The 18,255-nt window shown below is 36.6% G+C and overlaps 1 protein-coding gene across 1 annotated transcript in view; it reads right to left on the bottom strand.

Moving 5' to 3' along the window:
* Positions 1-17,723, bottom strand: part of IPO7 (importin 7) — a 46,899-nt gene extending 29,176 nt beyond the window's left edge. Inside the window, exons 1-4 of the mRNA XM_043580616.1 lie at positions 17,458-17,723; positions 6,819-6,900; positions 3,036-3,189; positions 1,432-1,590 (exon numbers count right to left, since the gene is read on the bottom strand). Of these exons, the coding sequence (XP_043436551.1) occupies positions 1,432-1,590; positions 3,036-3,189; positions 6,819-6,900; positions 17,458-17,541 (479 nt within the window). The 5' untranslated portion in view covers positions 17,542-17,723. The remainder of the gene's footprint in view (positions 1-1,431; positions 1,591-3,035; positions 3,190-6,818; positions 6,901-17,457) is intronic.
* Positions 17,724-18,255: the final 532 nt, after the last annotated feature.

The raw sequence follows: 18,255 nt of genomic DNA, 5'->3' as shown, positions 1-18,255 counted from the left end.
ATTTCCACCTCTGTACCTTTCTTTGTTCATACTACTCCGTATGGTGTGACATGCTTTCCTCTTCAAATGCTCCTTCTGTGCTCCTTCAACTGACAAGCATTTCCTGAGGATCTATGCTCCTGAAGACCACCACAACTTCCAATTTCTCCATGAATTTTCTTAGAACTGCTTCAGTCCACACAGATCCCTTGTGAACACCTTGTGCTCCACAATCAACACTGGCGGAAAATGAACTGGAATTCCAATACTGTAGCAGCCTCCTATGTCTCCCATTAAAAAAAAAATCCCTGTCACACTCTCTCCTGCTAAGATTATAGGACAGGAGAGACTTGAACCTCCTCAATGACAGTAACAGATTATTGTTATTCTCTCTCATTTTAATCACTCACTTACCAGAACTACAACAACTGGCACTCTGACAGAGGTTGGAGCAACAGCTGGAACATTCCTTAGCAGGAAGATGGGTAGCTGGTGGGAACACAAGAAAACACCAGTACCAATGCTGTAAATGGTATATTTCTCTCCTGCTCAGAAGAAAAGCAGCAGTTCATCAGCTACTTTGAGCTGGGACCCAAAAAGGGTATTTATATTGGAGGCTAACTACAAGCCCCAGAATTAGAGGGCTCACAATGGCATCTGTGTAGCTGTTAGGACTGGAAATAAAGCCACCATCATGGTGTTAAGTGTTCCTCATGCCTTCCTCATAATTTTCTAGTATCAAAACTTTTAAGTGCCTACAAATTTCATTACTTTCACTATACACTTGGAGATAATCCCTTCAACATTTGGCTTACCACCTTTAGTGCTATGCCTCAACTTCCAAGGTTATGTATTTTTTCTCATCCCTAACCCCAAATCTAAAATGATCCCTTAACCTAAAATGTGTCTTACTGATACTACTTACTTATATGAACTATAATTTGTTCAAATATGCAAACACTGAAACAGGATCCCTCAAAATACAATGATTACAAATGATCATATGAAATTTCAACATATCTTTCTTAAAGGATCTTATCAAGACCCCAAATTAAGATAAAAAATTCACAGAAAGCCAGAAGTTAAATAAAGAGCTCTAATGCTCAAAGTACTCTGCTACCCTTCACATTTTAAAAAAGCTCATGTTTAGTTTAGGCCTTTAATCAGCACAAATTGATGAGCCCATATTGAGGAATTAAAGATAACTCAGTTTTTGAATAGGGAAACATAGCAAGAAAAAGGGCACAAGGAGTTTCTTAGCTGAATCAACAGAAGCAATTGTAGAATTAAAATAAGAATGCTATTTCAAAAAGAAAATACTGAATTAAAATCAACATATAATTCACTAATATTTATATACCAAATGTAATTTTAGATGTTCAAACAGACTACCTTAAAATTTCCAAGCTTTTCCTACTTCTCAAATCTCTGTAGGAATTGAGAGACACTTACTCATAATTTTTCACAAGCTGATAAAGGCAAAGAAGAATTCCTAGCCAACAAGCACTGTTATCAGACTGAAGATAAAAGCCAATTTTGTCCACAATGGCAGTCCAGCGGCTTGGATAATCGTGTTTGATGATATGGTGAATGCATGTAGTAAGCTGTACCCTGAAAGTCAAAAATAAACAATAAAGAGAAAGAAATGCTACCTAGATAAAATTCTGCTCCAAGAAAATTGCTGTTTAGACAAAAGTAAGCCACTGAGCAAAATCTACCTGTTCCTACTGATTTAAAAGAAACCCAACAAATGTTACAAGGTGATTTGGGGGCCCCTGGGTGGTTCAGTCGGTTAAGCGTCTGACTTCAGTCCAGGTCATGATCTGTGGTTTGTGGGTTTAAGCTCCACATCAGGCTCTGTGCTAATAGCTCAGAGCCTGAAGCCTGCTTTGGATTCTGTGGCTCCCCCTCTCTCTGCCCCCTCCCTTGTTTTCTCCCCTGCCTCTGTCTCAAAAATAAAAAAATTTAAAAAAATTTTTTAATGTCTATTTACCTTTGACACGGAGAGAGACAGAGTGCAAGCAGGGAAGGGGTAGAGACAGAGGGAGAGACAGAATCCAAAGCAGGCTCCAGGCTCCGAGCTGTCAGTACAGAGCCAGACGTGGGGCTCACACTCACGAGCTGCAAGATCATGACCTGAGCCAAAAGCCAGCTGCCCAACCGACCAAGCCACCCAGGAGCCCCCTCAAAAAAGTTTTTTTAATACAGGTGATTTTATTTTTTTATTTTTCACCCCTATCATCAACTGACGAGTTTCATTTAGAACATAGTTATTCTCATTAAAAATTCTGCAGAATCATATAAAAATAAGAGCTTTTAAATATCAAGACTATAAAATATGGGGCACCTGGGTTGCTCAGTCAGTTAAGCATTCGACTCTTGGTTTCAGCTTGGGTCATGATCTGGCGGTTTCGTGAGTTTGAGCTCCACATTGGGCTCTATGCTGGCAGCATGGAGCCGGCTTGGGATTTTTCTCTCCCCATCTCTCTGCCCCTCCCTCACTTACATGTCTCTGTCTCTCTCAAAATAAATAAACTTAAAAAATAAAAAAATAAAAAAAACCAACAACCAAGACTATAAAATATAACGTATATGACAGCATTCTAAAGTTTTCTTTTACCTGTGTCCACCTGATCACACTATGTTTCACAAGTTTTACAGGAAGTTTAAAACCTTTAGGTTTTATAAGTGTAAAAATCACAGTAAGAAAATTAAATAAAAAGAAATTTGCCTGTAACAGCATTTGTTAAGTTTACTGCTATAAAAATGACAGGTTTTTAGGGGCGCCTGGGTGGCTCAGTCAGTTAAGCACCTGACTCTTGATTTCAGCTTAGGTCATGATCTTATAGTTATGTGAGATCAAGCCCAAAGCAGGGGCTTGAGATTCTCTATCTCCCCCTCTGCCCCTCTTCCCTGCTTGTGCGCTCTCTCTCTCAAATTAAAAATTAAAAAAAATTAAAAAAAAGACAGGTTTTTATGTTCTGGAAAGACCCCCTCCCAAACTCCACAAATTATATACCTGCAACAATGGGTAAGTTTTAAAAATATACATATACCTGATGAGCTCAGGAGAGTGGATAATAGCTTCTACAATATTTTCTCGAATACAATGTCGATCTTCTTCTGGAATAGTATAAGGAGATATATCTCCTGGTGCTGTTTCCCGATCAGGCCAATACTGTGTTATCATATTTTTCAAATAGATAACACCTAAAGTGTAGATAAATTTGACAACAGTATTTACTGTGAAAGCATTGTGAATACCCCTATAAGTGTCCACACCTCAATTTATTTCTTTCGGACCAACCACTGTCAGTAAAGCTATCCTTTTTTAAAAACAAAATACTGCCTTCTATTATTTTAAAAGTTGATAATCAAAATACAAGTTTAATTCTTAGCTACTGTTATGATCCATAAAGTTATTATTAAACATATAGCCTTAGAGAACTCTGCAAATAAACACACTATAAAAACAAAACTGCTAAAGACTTTTTACATCACATTTATTCCTAATATTTTTTATCCTGTTTTCTGTCGGAAAGCTATTTAATTTCACCTTATCAATTTTCTAAACGAAGCCTCTAAAGATAAAACCACATACACATACCAATATAGCTTCTACAATTAGTAACACTACTATAGACTGAATGTTTGTGGCCCCCCTCAAGTTTATGTCAAAATCCTAACCCCCTAAATGACAGCATTAGGGGTGAGGCCTTTTGTAGGTGATTAATGCCTTTAAAAGAGAAACCCTAGAGGTTCTTCCCCTTCCACCATGTGAGGTTCTAAGAACCAGAAAGTGGGTTCTCATCAGACACCAAATCTGCTGGCTTCTTGATCTTAAGACTATTCAGCTTCTAGAATTGTGAGGAATAAACTTGTCATGTAGTCTATGGTATTCTGTTACAGCAGCCCAAACTAAGACGTACAAAGGCTGTTATTTTTATCATAGAAAAATTATAGTATAAAAATCTCTAGTCTACAAATTTAAGTATTTCATTAATATGCAATTGTACTACTTCAAATTCATTTTATTTTATGGGAGAATTTGCTATGTTCAAAATTACAGATTACCTATTTTGTGTTACCAATCACACTGCTATCTTGAACATTGCTAGTTAACATGAACTAGATTGCTAACAGTGCTTTTAATCCAGTCCTCCCCTTCCCATGAGAGAACCTTCAATCACAAATGCATAAGATGTACAGGAAAGGGAAATTATTCAAAATTAATCAATTACTAAATTCTAAAAAATACCAGCTCTTCTCTAATTAGTAATTAACACTTACCTGGAGTTTTACACCTATTTGAATAAGGATAACTAATACATCTATGATTTTTACATTCTACTTTGTTTATCTTGGGAATTAAAATAATATCCCGCCTTAAAAGTATTGCAAAAGAGATTAAGACTACACATTAAAATACCCTTAGTATTGCGAAAGAGATTAATACTACACATTAAAATACCCTTCAACAAAAGTTTTAAGACAAACTACATCTACAATAAAGAACACTGACTCAGGGAGCCTGGGTGATTCAGTCAGTTATGCATCTGACTCTGGATTTTGGTTGTGATCTCAAGATCATGAGACTGAGCCCCAGTTAGGGCTCCATGCTGAGTGTGGAGCCTGCTTGGGATCCTCTTTCCCTCTCTCTCTGCCTCTCCCCTACTCAAAAACATAATAATAATAAATAATTAAAAAAAAACCCACAGACTCAGTATATGTAACATATTTTAGATTACTACTATTTCCAGAATTTTGATTCTTCCAAAACAGAACAAAGATTAAAATTAAGACTTGATACACTCTTATGTCTTCTGCATAGAGCCTCTGAGTATTTATTTCTATCATCTAGCAGCTGCTATCACCATATGCCCTATACTAAAGAGTAGCATTCAATTTTTTTTTTTTTTAAGTTTATTTATTTTGAGAGAGAAGGAGAACGTGCACATGGAGAAGGGGCAGAGAGAGAGAGAGAATCCCAAGCAGGTTCTGTACTGTCAGTGTGTAGCCCAACATGGGACTCGAACTCAAGGACCATGACATCATGACCTGAGCCAAAATCAAGAGTCGGATGCTTAAGTGACTGAACCACCCAGGTGCCCCAGGATCATTCAATTATTATAAGTATGCAACTTTTAAAGTAGTTATTATATTTTAAAATTTTTACTAATTCCACAGTTTGGCTGCTTCTGGTTTTGTACATACTAAACAACTTTCTAGCACAATTTAATTTTGTTAATGCACATAATCATGTCTCAAAATATTAAGGCCCCTAAATGCCACTTTCAACATCTTAAGTAAAAATTTCATATTTTAAAGCCAAAGATTCTTATTTAAAAGAATAACCAAATGGGAAAATGCCAACTTCACTGGTAAAAGAGAAAGGACAGTTAAAATAAAGATTTACATCTGACCAGGGTCCAGTGAAATCACTATATTTTATAAACATAAAAAATATTCTATTATTGTGCAACTTATATACCAATATTGTAAAAAATAATAAACTTATAGGCATTCATTTATTTTTTAATTACTTTTGGTGTATCAGGCAGTATTTTAAGTACTGGGAATACAATTGTTAATGAAACAAATCTAAGATTAAATGCTAACAATTGAGAAATGGTTCACTGCCTATGGCACATTATGGTAAATTATGTAGCCACTGAAATATAAGTTTTAAAACTAACACTATGTGAAGAAAAGGGAAATGATTACTATACATTAAATGAAGCAAAAAAATTTTAACGAAATTGATGTAGGGAAAAAGAACAGCAAGAAATAATACCAGAATATAACTGGTTTTCCTAGAATGGTGCAATTATTAGTATTTTATATTTCCTATAACAAAATTAATACATCTGCAAATAAATTAAGTAACAGGACCCTAAAGATGGGAATTCCATTATTTTGCATACTAACAGCTAATATCAGAAATAGTGTACCACATTTTCACACACTATTTGGTACTGAGAGAATTGCTCAATATCTTGTTGAAACTGGAACTAAGAAATACAGTAGTCCCCCCCCACTTCTGCAGTTTCACTTTCTGTGGTTTCAGTTATCCGCGGTCACCCACAGTCAGGAAGCAGATGAGATGATCTTTTCTGACGTATTACCAGAAGGCCAACAGTAGCCTAGCATCATGTCAAAATGCCTACATCATCTACCACACCACATCTCATTGCACAGGCATTTTATCTTCTCACACCATCACAAGGGTAAGTACAGGAAAAGAAGGTATTTTGAGAGAGACCACATTCACATACCTCTTATTACAGTATATTGTTATAATTGCTCTAATTTTTATTAGTTACTGTAACTAATCTCTTACTCACCTAATGTACAAATTAAACTTTATCAATAAGCATGTATGTATAAAAATAAATGTAGTATATATAGCATTTGGTACTATGCAGTTTTAGGCAATTACTGAGAGTCTTAAAATGTATCCAGCATGGGTAAGTGAGGGCTACTGTAGTATTTTTTTAAATGATTTAAACAATAAAGGCAAAAATTAAAGGAACAACTGATAAACAAAGAGGTTTGTATCTTAGAATCATCCACTGGGCAAATAAACAGGGAATAAACAATCTTTTAATAAACCTTATCAATTTCTCTTTTTAGCTTCTCTTTTAATTCAAGGAAATATCACATTCTTTTCTGCCACCAAATATCAAGGCACTAGCTGTTTGTAGTAAACACAAGAGGGCAAACCAAGTTTCAGGGAAGAAAATCAATGAAGGGCCATCCCAACATACCTCTGCTATTCAACTATGAACCTTTTAAATAAATGACTTACATAAACCCAAGAAAATAATTTAGTAACTTGCCTGCCTGTCTCACAGGTAAATCCAGTTGTTCCGACATAGTAATCTGAAGCAGTGTTGAAACAAAATTCAGAGACTTGTGTGCCTACAAACAAAAAAACAGGTTTTAAATTTCTGCAAATAAATATTCTCAGTACTTTATTCCACTGTTTGGCACAAAAGGCTACCCACCTGGAAGTTGGTCCCAGCCTTATTTCCCATCACTCACCAACTATGAACTAAAAGAAAAATTTAATAACCTACCTCCTAAAATATTTTGGATGTTTGTATTTGCCTTCCCATTTTTCCCAACTAGCATTCTTAACCTACACTGGCACCAACAGCTCAAAAACCATATCCTCGGTAATGTCTATTTCCCCAATTCAGTAATAATTTCCCAGTAGAGATGTTCTACTAAGTGGCTACACACAAATGAAATCAGTAAAAATTAACAGCCTGGAAAGTGGTTTACAAGGGGCTAATAATGTTTTATTTCTGAATATGGCTATTTTACATAGTGTGTTCAGTTTGTGAAAATTAATCAACTGTACATTTATGACTATTCTGTTTGCATGTTACATTTAAATACAAAGTTAAAAATCAATAGCTTTGAACATATGATAAAAGTAGTATACAAACTATAGGATTATTTAATACACTTATATGAAATTCCAGTGCAACATACACAGAAAATAATGAAATATATCCAAAATGCTACTATAGTTGTATCTTGGGTGGTAGGATTATAAAGAAGCTATTCTTCACACATTTTCTATTTTCCAGTTTATACTATGGACCCTGGTCACTTTCATTAACAGTACAAAAAAGTTAAAGACTCCTTAAGTTGTCATATTTGTTTCTGGTTTTCTAAAAAAGAACTGGGGGAACCTGGACGGCTCAGTCGGTTAAGTGTCCGATTCTTGATTGCAGCTCAGGTCATGATCCTAGTGTCATGGGATCTGGCTCCATGCCTTGCTTAAGATTTTCTCTTTCCCTCTGCCCTTCACCCACGCACCCACTCTCCCTTTCTCTCTCTCTCTAAAAAAAACCAAAACAACAAAAAAGGCAAGACTACCTTTACCTGAACATTAACAGCAGCATTATTTATAATGCCCTCAAGTGGAAACAACCCATGTCTACCAACTGATGAATAGACAAGCAAAATGTGGCTTATCCATACATAATGATTAAATATTTGGTAGTAAAAAAAATGAAGTACTGATACATGCTACAACATATGTGAACCTTAAAAATATATTGTGTGAGGGGCGCCTGGGTAGCTCAGTCGGTTAAGCATCCGACTTCGGCTCAGGTCATGATCTCGCAGTTCGTGGGTTCGAGCCCCGCATCAGGCTCTGTGCTGACAGCTCAGAGCCTGGAGCCTGTTTCATAGTCTATGTCTCCCTCTCTCTCTCTGGCCCATCCCTGTTCATGCTCTGTCTCTCTCTGTCTCAAAAATCAATAAACGTTAAAAAAAAAAATTAAAAAAAAAATATATATATATATAGTGTGAAAGATGCCAATACTCCAGGACAGGGAGTTGGCAGGGGGCAGAGAGGGAGATGGAGAGTGATTGCTAACAGGCACAGAGTTTCTTTTTGGGGTGATGAAAATGTTCTAAAGTTTGTGGTGATGGTTGCATAATTCTGAATATACTAAAAACAACTGAATTGGATACTTTAAGTGGTTGAATTCAAGTTATAAAAAAAACTGAATCATGAAAATAAATGCTTATTTTATTACTCTTTAAGTTACTTTGCCTTCAGAAACACAAGCACATATCTCAAAAGTGCAAGTGAGGAAAAAAAGTGTTCCTTTCAGACAACTGAGCTAGACCACGTGGTAAGAAAAAAAAAGGATGTTTCTGACAGCAGAAACAGCACAAGCAAACTCAACCTGGGACATTTATATTTATATACCTGCCCCCATACAAATTTCCATCCAGCTGAAATCCCTAATGCCTTGTATCCTCCCAAAGAAGGTAACAAATAGACATAAATTAATACTAAATATCAGACATGACATTCTCAAGAAAATCCAGAGCAAAAGTAGATTAGCAATTACCTAGACCTGGGATACAAGATTAAACTGGAAGGAGGGAGTTTACTGAGAAAACAAAAATATTCCAAAACTAGATTGTGGTGACAGTTGTACAACTTGCTAAATCTACTAAAAATAAAAATCACTGAGTTTCACCTAAAACAGTTATATTTTATGGCATGTAAATTATACCTCAATAAAGTTTAAAAATGAAGGAAAAAAAGACCATGGATTGGTACAACTGTAAAACAGAGATCAAATAAAGATACACTTTAACTGTTCAAACAGGAAAACCTCCTTTTAATCACTAGCCTCATTCTTCATCACAAAAACCTTTTAAAATCTGAGTAATTGGGGTACATGGGTGGTTCAATTGGTTAAGCATTTGACTTCAGCTCAGGTCACAATCTCACAGTTTGTTGAGTTTGAGCCCCAAATTGCACACTGAGCTGATATTGAGCCAGCCTGGAATTCTCCCTCCCCCGCTTGGGTATGCGTATGCGCGCGCGTTCTCTCTCTCTCTCTCTCAAAATAAACTTAAAAAAAAAAAAAAATAAAATCTGAGTAATTATGTTATCACTCTCAACAGTTTGGCAAACATTGATATGGGCCTCAAGATGCTACAATAAATCTTTTAGAGTATGAGTTAGAGATGCTGACACTAATTATAGGCCCTTCTTCAAGCTTCTCGTTTCCAGCAATCAGAGAACCAGAAGGACTGAAGCAACAAATGGGTCATCATACATCATTAGGTAGAGCTACAATGGCTAATACTAAAGTTTAAAAGCTGCTAACCACAACACAAAATTACCTTTCAAGACAACTTCTTACCTTCTCATTGTCATCAACCCAGACAATTCAACATTCACCCTTAAACCCATTTCATCAAAATTTTTCAAAAGCCACAACCTGAATTCCATTTCCTTTAACTCCACTCCACCTATTGGTACTTACGATGTGTCAGACACTACAGAGATAAAAGATCACTATAAGGTAGGTTGGGGTATTAATTCTATTTCGACGTAAAATTTTGAGTTAGGTCCAAAAGGACTTAAACCCATAGAGATGAGATGGGGGGGTGGGATTTTTAAAAAGAAAAGAAGTATGGGTTATGTTCAAGAGATTATTAGGAGAATGAAAGACAATAATGAAAGATGAAAATGAATAAATTGTGACATCAAGATCTAATTAAATGTGAACTTTTTTTGAAATTTTTATACAACCTGATAAGGAAGATAATAAGGTCTTGAAGCAGTATCAAGGATTTAATTCTAGGATAAATGAATATAAAACATCACAGGTGGAAAGCTATTATTATAACAGGTAATAATAGGCCTGAAAAACTTCTACTCTAGGGGCAGCTTCCCCCACCTCCCCAAGTAAGTCTAACTTTACAAAAGGAAAAAATGATTACACATACCCACATAAACAAATTTCGCCAGACCCTTTAACCTACAATCTTATCCCCACCCCCTTACTAGCTTTCTACTCACTAACTCTGTATTCAGAAAATTGTTTTCTGTAAGGTTACCAATATTTTAAACGCTTTTTCCATCAAAAAAGTCTAAATTTTGCTTTAACCTCCCTCATTTAAAAATAACAACCCTTTCTTTTTCTAATAGCTTTTTACTTAATACATAAGTAATTCGTGTTGACTTGTAGAAAAACTAATCATTGAAGTAAAAAGGAAACGAAATTCCCCACAACCAACCTTCTTACTTAAAACTCCTTTTCTTGGCTTCCTCCTTTTATATACAATTATCCAGTCTCCTTTTTTCTGTTTCTCAAAGTTCCAAAAATAGCAATGGCCAAAAGTGAAGCCCTCCAGTCCACCCTACACCTCCAGATGACACTCCCTCCCTCTCAATTCACCAAGAAAAGTCTCCTTTCCATTGTTGCTTTCTCTCCTAACCTTCAATTCCACATTCCCTATTGCCTGCTACACATTTTCCCTCTGATATTTACCAGCTCCTCAAACCCAACTTAAAATTTAAGCCATGTTTTCTCCAATATCAGTTTCCCCTCTAGACCTACATTTTCCAATGTAATTACCTAATGTCAATATCTTTTAAAGCTAACTCTTTAAGAGGTAACTTTTTATTATTTCTCTCCAGTGGAATGCAATCTGAAAGACCTTCAATTAGCTACTGTACTTAACACTATTTATAAGGAAAAAGATGGGCATAAGGGCACTGTGACATCAGAATACATAAATGAATACAGCCAGATAATTTCAAGAGCAAAGGGATTTCTAACTTTTCTGTTTTACTAGAGAATCTGACAAATATCCTGATTTTATCTACCTGAAATATTAGGCATAGTGAGGTTACATCATCATAGTGATAGAATCAGGACCAGTCTGAGGCTCTTCACTAAGTCTTCCAGCCTTTCATTAAATAGCGGTAATACATAAATGCTTTCCCACTAAGGAGTTTTAAAAAAATTATAAAGGACTTATAACCAAAAGAAAAAAAAAAACCACTTTAAATCAAGTACCATTAATGTGCCACTGATAGAAGCAAACAATAAGTAAAATAATATATGCATCTACTCTATCTGAAAAAGAAATTTTTCTTATAAACGTTAATATGGCAATATCTTTCTTTCAGATCTTTAACAGGCTGTGTCACTGAATAACTTCCTATCTAACAGCCAAAGTATCCAGAGACTTTCCCTCTCCCAAATTCAGAAGAGTATCTACTTAGAGATATTCCTAATTAAGGAATTTTACCTGCTCAGAGTACAGACAACTCTGTCTTCCAAAAACACATATTTTATTCTCATAAGTATTTTGCTGAATTTCTAGACATGCCAAATTGTCCTATAAACATGCCATCATTTTGCACTTTTCCAGATCTAAGATTTTCATTAATTGAACATTTCAAAAGTCCTTTAATTAAACAATCAAATTCACCATTTATAAATAAAAATTTATCACTTACACTAGTAATTGTAATCATCTGTGAAAACCCTAGAAGTGACTCAGGTAGTTTATGTATTTAAAAGATAAACACAAAATATCAAGAAACATATCAAAGCTAAGTCCACTTACTTTTTCACATAACAAATGTGAGAAACAGGATGTCTATCACATGACCATTTTATAGTACATTAAGCTTAGGAATTGAAGGTTTAAAATGCTCCTAGGTAAGCTTTCTAATTCTACTTATGGCAATTTTTCTTGCTGCAAGTGTAAGAGGGGAAGGGATACTGATACTTAGATTCTATCTGCCTTAGCCAAAGTCAGATTTAAAAGTATCTTTATCCAAAACTTACACATAGCTCTACTGTAAGTCCAACCACATGTGTTATGAGGGCCGTGTTGACTATGAAACTCCAGAAAGGTAGGAATCAAGAATCTTTCCATCTACTTAACTCAGTACCTACCACAAAGACATTTGCTATTAAATACACCAGACTGGAAGCTGTCATCCTAAATACACGTTTCAAAAAAATTTTCCTGACATTACATTTAAAACTTAAGTTCAAATGTAAACTTCATGAGAGTGAGGACTTTGTCTTATGTATGGTATCAGATCTCCAGCATTAAAGATAGATTTGCCACATGATAGTCACTCAAATTTTTTTTAAGTTTATTTATTTTGAAAGAAAGCATGAGGGGGAGGCCAGAGAGCAGGAGAGAGAGAATCCAAAACAGGCTCAGCACTGGCAACACAGAGCCCCAATGTGGGGCTGGAACTCATAACCTGAGCCAAAGTCTAACACAACCAACTGAGCCACACAGGCGCCCCTCAAATATTTTTACAGTTTATTTATTTTGACAGAGAGAGAGAGAGAGAGAGAGAGAGAGAGAGAGAGCACGCGCACACGTGACAGACGGACAGACAGCAGGAGAGGGGTAGAGAGAGAGATTCCTGAGCAGGCTCCACCCTGTCAGTGCAGAGCCCAAGGAAGGCTGGATCCCACAACCATGCAATCATGACCTGACCTGAAACGAAAAATCGGATGCTTAACCGACTAAGCCATTCAGGTGGCCCTCTTCCAAATATTTTAAAAATAACAGAAGCAATTATTTGTTGAACGTCTATGCTCAGCTAATACTCCGAAGATTTAAAAAAAAAAAAAATCTTCATCTACAGATTTTATTCTCATTGGAGATTAAGTTCAAAGTCAATGCACTTTTAGAGTAGAAAAGACAGCAACCATCTAGTTCAAATAAAATTAAAATAGTTAAAATTTAAGAATATATACAACTAGGTATTAAAAAGGTGAGTTTTGAGTTTACAAAGTACCACAGAAGGTCAGAGTAGGAAAAGATGGCATTTAAGATGGTATTGATGAGATGTGTGAACAGGAAAACTTTCATTTTTAGGTTATAAGAGCTTAATAGGAGGAATGAGTAGCATGAGCAAAGGTTTGTATGGAAAGGTTTCCACTGAAGAACACTGGCAGCTAAAGCAGGAAGAACGGCAGAGACTTTGTCTATTATAATAATCTGCCAAAAACCTTCACAAATGTCTTAACTTTATCTTATAAAGGAAGAAACAAGTTTTTCTGAGTGAGAGCAAGAGTAGGAAGTAGGAGTCTCTGGAAACATAACAAATAATTAATGTTGAATGAATAAATACCAAATGTCATATATTTTAATTTCCTAAAATTTTTTAGAACTGTACTTCTAGATCTATAGAAGTCAATCTCAAAGTATATAATTTACATGTCAAATGAGTTTCCTGTACACAAATCTACTTTAAAGATTAAAAGACATTTCTGGCTATTATTCAAGTTCTTATTTCTCCATGCATACAACAAAATATTTACTGAGAGTCCACTGAGTGTCAGGCACTGTGCTTATAATTGTGCCAATTTTCATGATACAATAATGCTATCTACTAACAATCTCAGTGTCCAAATACGTACTTGTATTCTTTCTCCATTTTCCACTAAAATATGAAACTACTATAGTTAGACTGAGACAAGAAATAAAATGTATAGTGTGGTAGAGTGGTTAATCAATTGGCACTGATGCAGTGGTTCAAATAACCTGGAGAGAACTTAGCAGGTTCCAAGCACTTTGCTGAATTTTTTACATGCATCAACTCACATGACACAATGATATACACACCATTACTACTTTTATTTTGTACATAAGGAAAATGATGCTTAGAAGTTAAATACCTTTCCTAAGATCCTCCAATTAGTGCAAAATGCTTCATCGTTTAAAAAAAAAATCAAATAACTAAGGAGGTTTTCAATTATATTTCCAAGAATGCTTGTACTTTTTAATGTTTTTCTCCAGACTTTGAGGCAAAGTTTGTTACATGAAGAAATTTCAAATTGAGACATGATAATGTAGTCCAAAATTATAACAGCAATGAAAAAAAAAAAGGATCAAAATTCGTGCCATGCTACAGTGTAAATCAGTGGTAAATACTAAAATGTGTCTTGAAATTATCTGCCAAAAAAGTCTCCTTACTGTGGTCTCCAGCAGTCTCATGTAAATTTCTTAATTTTATCTATATGAAATATAAAAAACATATAAATACTCTAAAAAATTCTCTAATGAGAGATGGTATAACAGCTAAAGTCTTACTGTTTGTTATCTGTCATAATAAAGTCAGTAAAGCCTAACACTAACAAATCAAAGAAGTGCAGTGACAAAAGACAAAAATTCCTCACCTCATGAAACTTGAAAATTATACTGGCGAGAATAAGTAAAATATGTATGACAAACCAGTGTTACAGAGAAAAATAAACTAAGGGAGGTATAGTGTGTCTGGGGTGTCACAGCCAGGGGAACTCCTTAGTGATATGGAGACAGTTGAACAATGATAGAGGGAAGTAAGAAAACAAGTATGAGAGATAACTGAGTAAAAGAGGTTCCACACAGATGAAACAGTTAAGTGTAATCACTGCGAGGCAAGAGCACTTTGTTTTTGTTTTATCTGCACTATTAATACTTTGATAACATTTACAATTTTTACAGTTCGTGATTACTTCACTTAGCTGAAAAGATTCACTCAAATGTCAATCTTTTTCTTTTAACGAAAATGAACCAAAATATAACTTGCTGAAAAAAAAAACAAAAACCAGTATGGAATGATTGCTTCATCCTGTCTTATCCAAAATCAAGAAGAGCCTGATGGAAATAAAATGTTACTTCCTCATTCTTGCTACAGTCAAGCTTCTTCAAGACTTATCTGGAATCTATTTCCTAAATTAAGGTTCTGCCACAAAAAAAGTCAAAGCAAGAAAGTATTCAAATGGGAACACTTCATTAAAGTGGAATGAAGACTAGAGATGAGAATATTCTAATTAAAAGAAAAGTTACCTTAGGAAACTTACTAAAAAATCGAGGTGTGATAATTGAAAGAAATTTGCAAAATGTAAACAGCTAACAATTACAGAAATACAGGCTAGACACCAAATTTTCTTTCACAGAAAAGCAGTGTTCACTACTCCAAAGTATTCCAAAACTCTAACAGAAGCTTAACAGTTAAGTAAAAAATGTTATGAATACTATTTTGATTATTCATCTTCCAAAAATCAGATTGTGAAATATTTATCCTAGGTCTCAATTACAAAATGTCAGCATATATAACCAGACATTTAATAACTGCTTGAAGGATGAATGATTTTCAAATTTTTCTATTAGGGAATCAACTTTTTTTTTCAAATAGTAATTTTAAAAATTAATAATTACACACAGCATGTTTTGGCAGGATAATAAAGTCATAGTAGAAATCACTGTGACTGAACTTTTAGAGTGCCTAAACTTACACATGTATTAATACTTCATAAACAAAATGTTAATCTTAACCTGTGTCTAACACAAAAATAAATCAAAATAAAAAGTGATCCATAACTACCTCCATAGTTTCATAATGGTTCAATATGGGAATTTGTTTCAGTGCATTATTTTATATCCAAAAGAAATCTAAGCTCCTCCCAAGGTGACTTTGAGCCTAAAAATTTGAGCACTGGGGCATGACTGGCTCAGTGGGTGAAGTACGGGACTCTTGATCTCAGGGTTGTGGGTTGAAGGACCACCTTGAGTGGAGAGAATACTTAAAAACATCTTAAAAAAAAAAAAAAACCAACTTGAGCATCACTCTTGGTATGATCTAATGATGGTCTCATTTATATACGTAAGACTTAATTTTTTTAGGGGTGCTTGGGTGGCTCAGTCAGTTAAGCAACCAACTATTGATTTCCGCTCAGGTCATGATCTCACCATACGTGTGGCTTCCTCTGTGCTGGCTCCCTCTTTCTCTGCCCTTCCCCTGCTCACATGCTTGCTCTCTCTCTCTCTCTCAAAATAAATATTAAAAAAAAAATTTAACTTTTTTATTTTGAAATAATTTTACACTTAATTTGTCTAAACTCTCTGGGTGGTCTTCTTAAAACACAAGTTCCTTGAGGGCAGAGATCTCTGACATAGCATTGTACACTGATGATGTCCTGTTAGGAATACTCCTGTGGCTTCTGCAAAGTCAATAATAAGTAATGTTTTTAAATGAGTTACTTACCAGTTAAGAGGAGCATAAAATAACTGAATTTCTACTTTAAAAAGGGACTTCTTTTTCCGTTTAAAAATAAATGTACACTGAACTTCACTAAAGCTTGCACTCAGTAGTATACCAAAAGACAATTATTAACTGGCATAGGAATTACAGGGGTCCTTTTAAGAAGCCTTTAAAATACTCACTAAAATATAAAAACTTGCATTGATTTAGAAATAATGAAACTTAAGGTAGTACAATAGTATGCCCACATATTAAAGCTGTTTTCCAAAGGGTGGTCCCTCCAAAATAAGGAAGAAAAAAGGAACCAGTCATGAGCGAGTTGATATGGAGCTTGGCACATTTCAAGGCACTCGGCCTTACATTGTCTCACTTGACCGTCACGGCAACCCTGTGGCCTGATGTTATGAATGGGAGATACTCAGCATTAAACGGTTAAGCGACTTGCCCAAGGTCAGTCAAGAAAATTAGTGGTTCAGCTCTACCTAGAAGGGTGTACTTCACCTGACTTTCTACTACATTGTCCTGCCTCCCCGACTGAGGCATTATTAGAGTAAAAGAGCAGTGAATCAGACTGGTATCCAGCACTACCCTCGCCCTGCCAAAGAGGCGGGGGCTTGCCTCTGAAAGCTTTCCCTAACAGCTCAGTCGCAGAGGAGAAAGTTGTGCCGATCACCGATCAGCCCACTTAAGTGACAGGATGACAGGCGCAGCACCCAAAGGATCAGCTTCTGCATTCCCAGGAGCCCCTCCAAACCCGACGCCAGCGAGACTGCTCCCGGAAACGTCTGAAAAACCTTTCAGCGAGTTTCGCCCCCTCCTGGGCGCGAGGAACGAGCTGGGTATGAGCCAGAAGGCGGCCGGCCACCCGAGCCAGCCATGTGTCCAGCCCGTCACGCCCGCCTCGCCTCAGCCGGCTCCTCATGCCTTGACCGCAGCCAGAGGCCCAGCTCAGGATCCGACGCAAAGGCTGCCTTAGCCGCCGCCACCACCACAGCAGTCTGAGGCGCCCCGGCGCGGCACTCGCAGTTAGGTTCCCGCCCCACCCCTCCAGTTGGGCCCCTCAGCGACGCCGTCCGCGCTTCTGGCCAGGCCCGGAGGGCTCGGCCTGCCACAGTCCACCGCCCGCCCGGCGTCCTTACTTCATTGAGCTGGCGCTCCGCGGCCTCACGCAGGGCTGGGTCCATGGTGCCCCGCAGGGCCTCGATAATGGTGTTGGGGTCCATCGCAGCGCGGACTCGGTCAAACCCGGAGCTCGGGTGCTACAGGGCCAGGAATAGCGCCGCTCACTGCGCACATGGACCTGCCGCGCTCCGCAGCGGCAACCGGCGCGAAAGGAAAGAGAAGCGCCAAGGCCCCGGATAGAACCTCTTCGCCTCGGCGTGGAGGCGGGAGATGCTCCAGCCACTTCCTGTCGGCGCGCCCGCGGGGCACCTTGGGAGACGTAGTCCGCGTGAGCTTTCCACATCCCACGTGGCCCTGAACTGTTGCTCCTACAGGCAACTCTTGCTTTTCAAAAAGGGAAAATGTTCAAACTCCACAGTAAAAAAAATTAAAACAAACCCAAGGATTTCCCATAATAATATACCTCTGGTGATTGTGAGGTGAATCTAATGCAATGTATGATGCAATCCATTGCTAGTAGCTTTGTAATTGAAGGTAATCTTTTGAAAAGCAGTTTGAGATGTGTTTCTAGATGCCATAAAAGTATTCATAATCTTTGCCCCAACTATTCCCATTAATGAGACTTTATCTTAAGGAAATAACACAAAAGATTAAATCTGATTTATGTGTAAAAGATATTTAACATTACATATTTATGATTACCAAATATTAAAAATATGGTTTTTATGGAGTATCCAAATTTTGGTAGGAACTTTCTATAAATCAACTGTAAATGCAGAATAAGAGCATAATCCCTATTGGAACACTACCTTCTT

This window comes from Prionailurus bengalensis, chromosome D1 (assembly GCF_016509475.1).
Source record: "Prionailurus bengalensis isolate Pbe53 chromosome D1, Fcat_Pben_1.1_paternal_pri, whole genome shotgun sequence".
In the NCBI taxonomy this organism is placed as follows: domain Eukaryota; kingdom Metazoa; phylum Chordata; class Mammalia; order Carnivora; family Felidae; genus Prionailurus; species Prionailurus bengalensis.
Note: the sequence above shows the minus strand (reverse complement) of the source record. Positions and strands in the feature narration are given on the sequence as shown.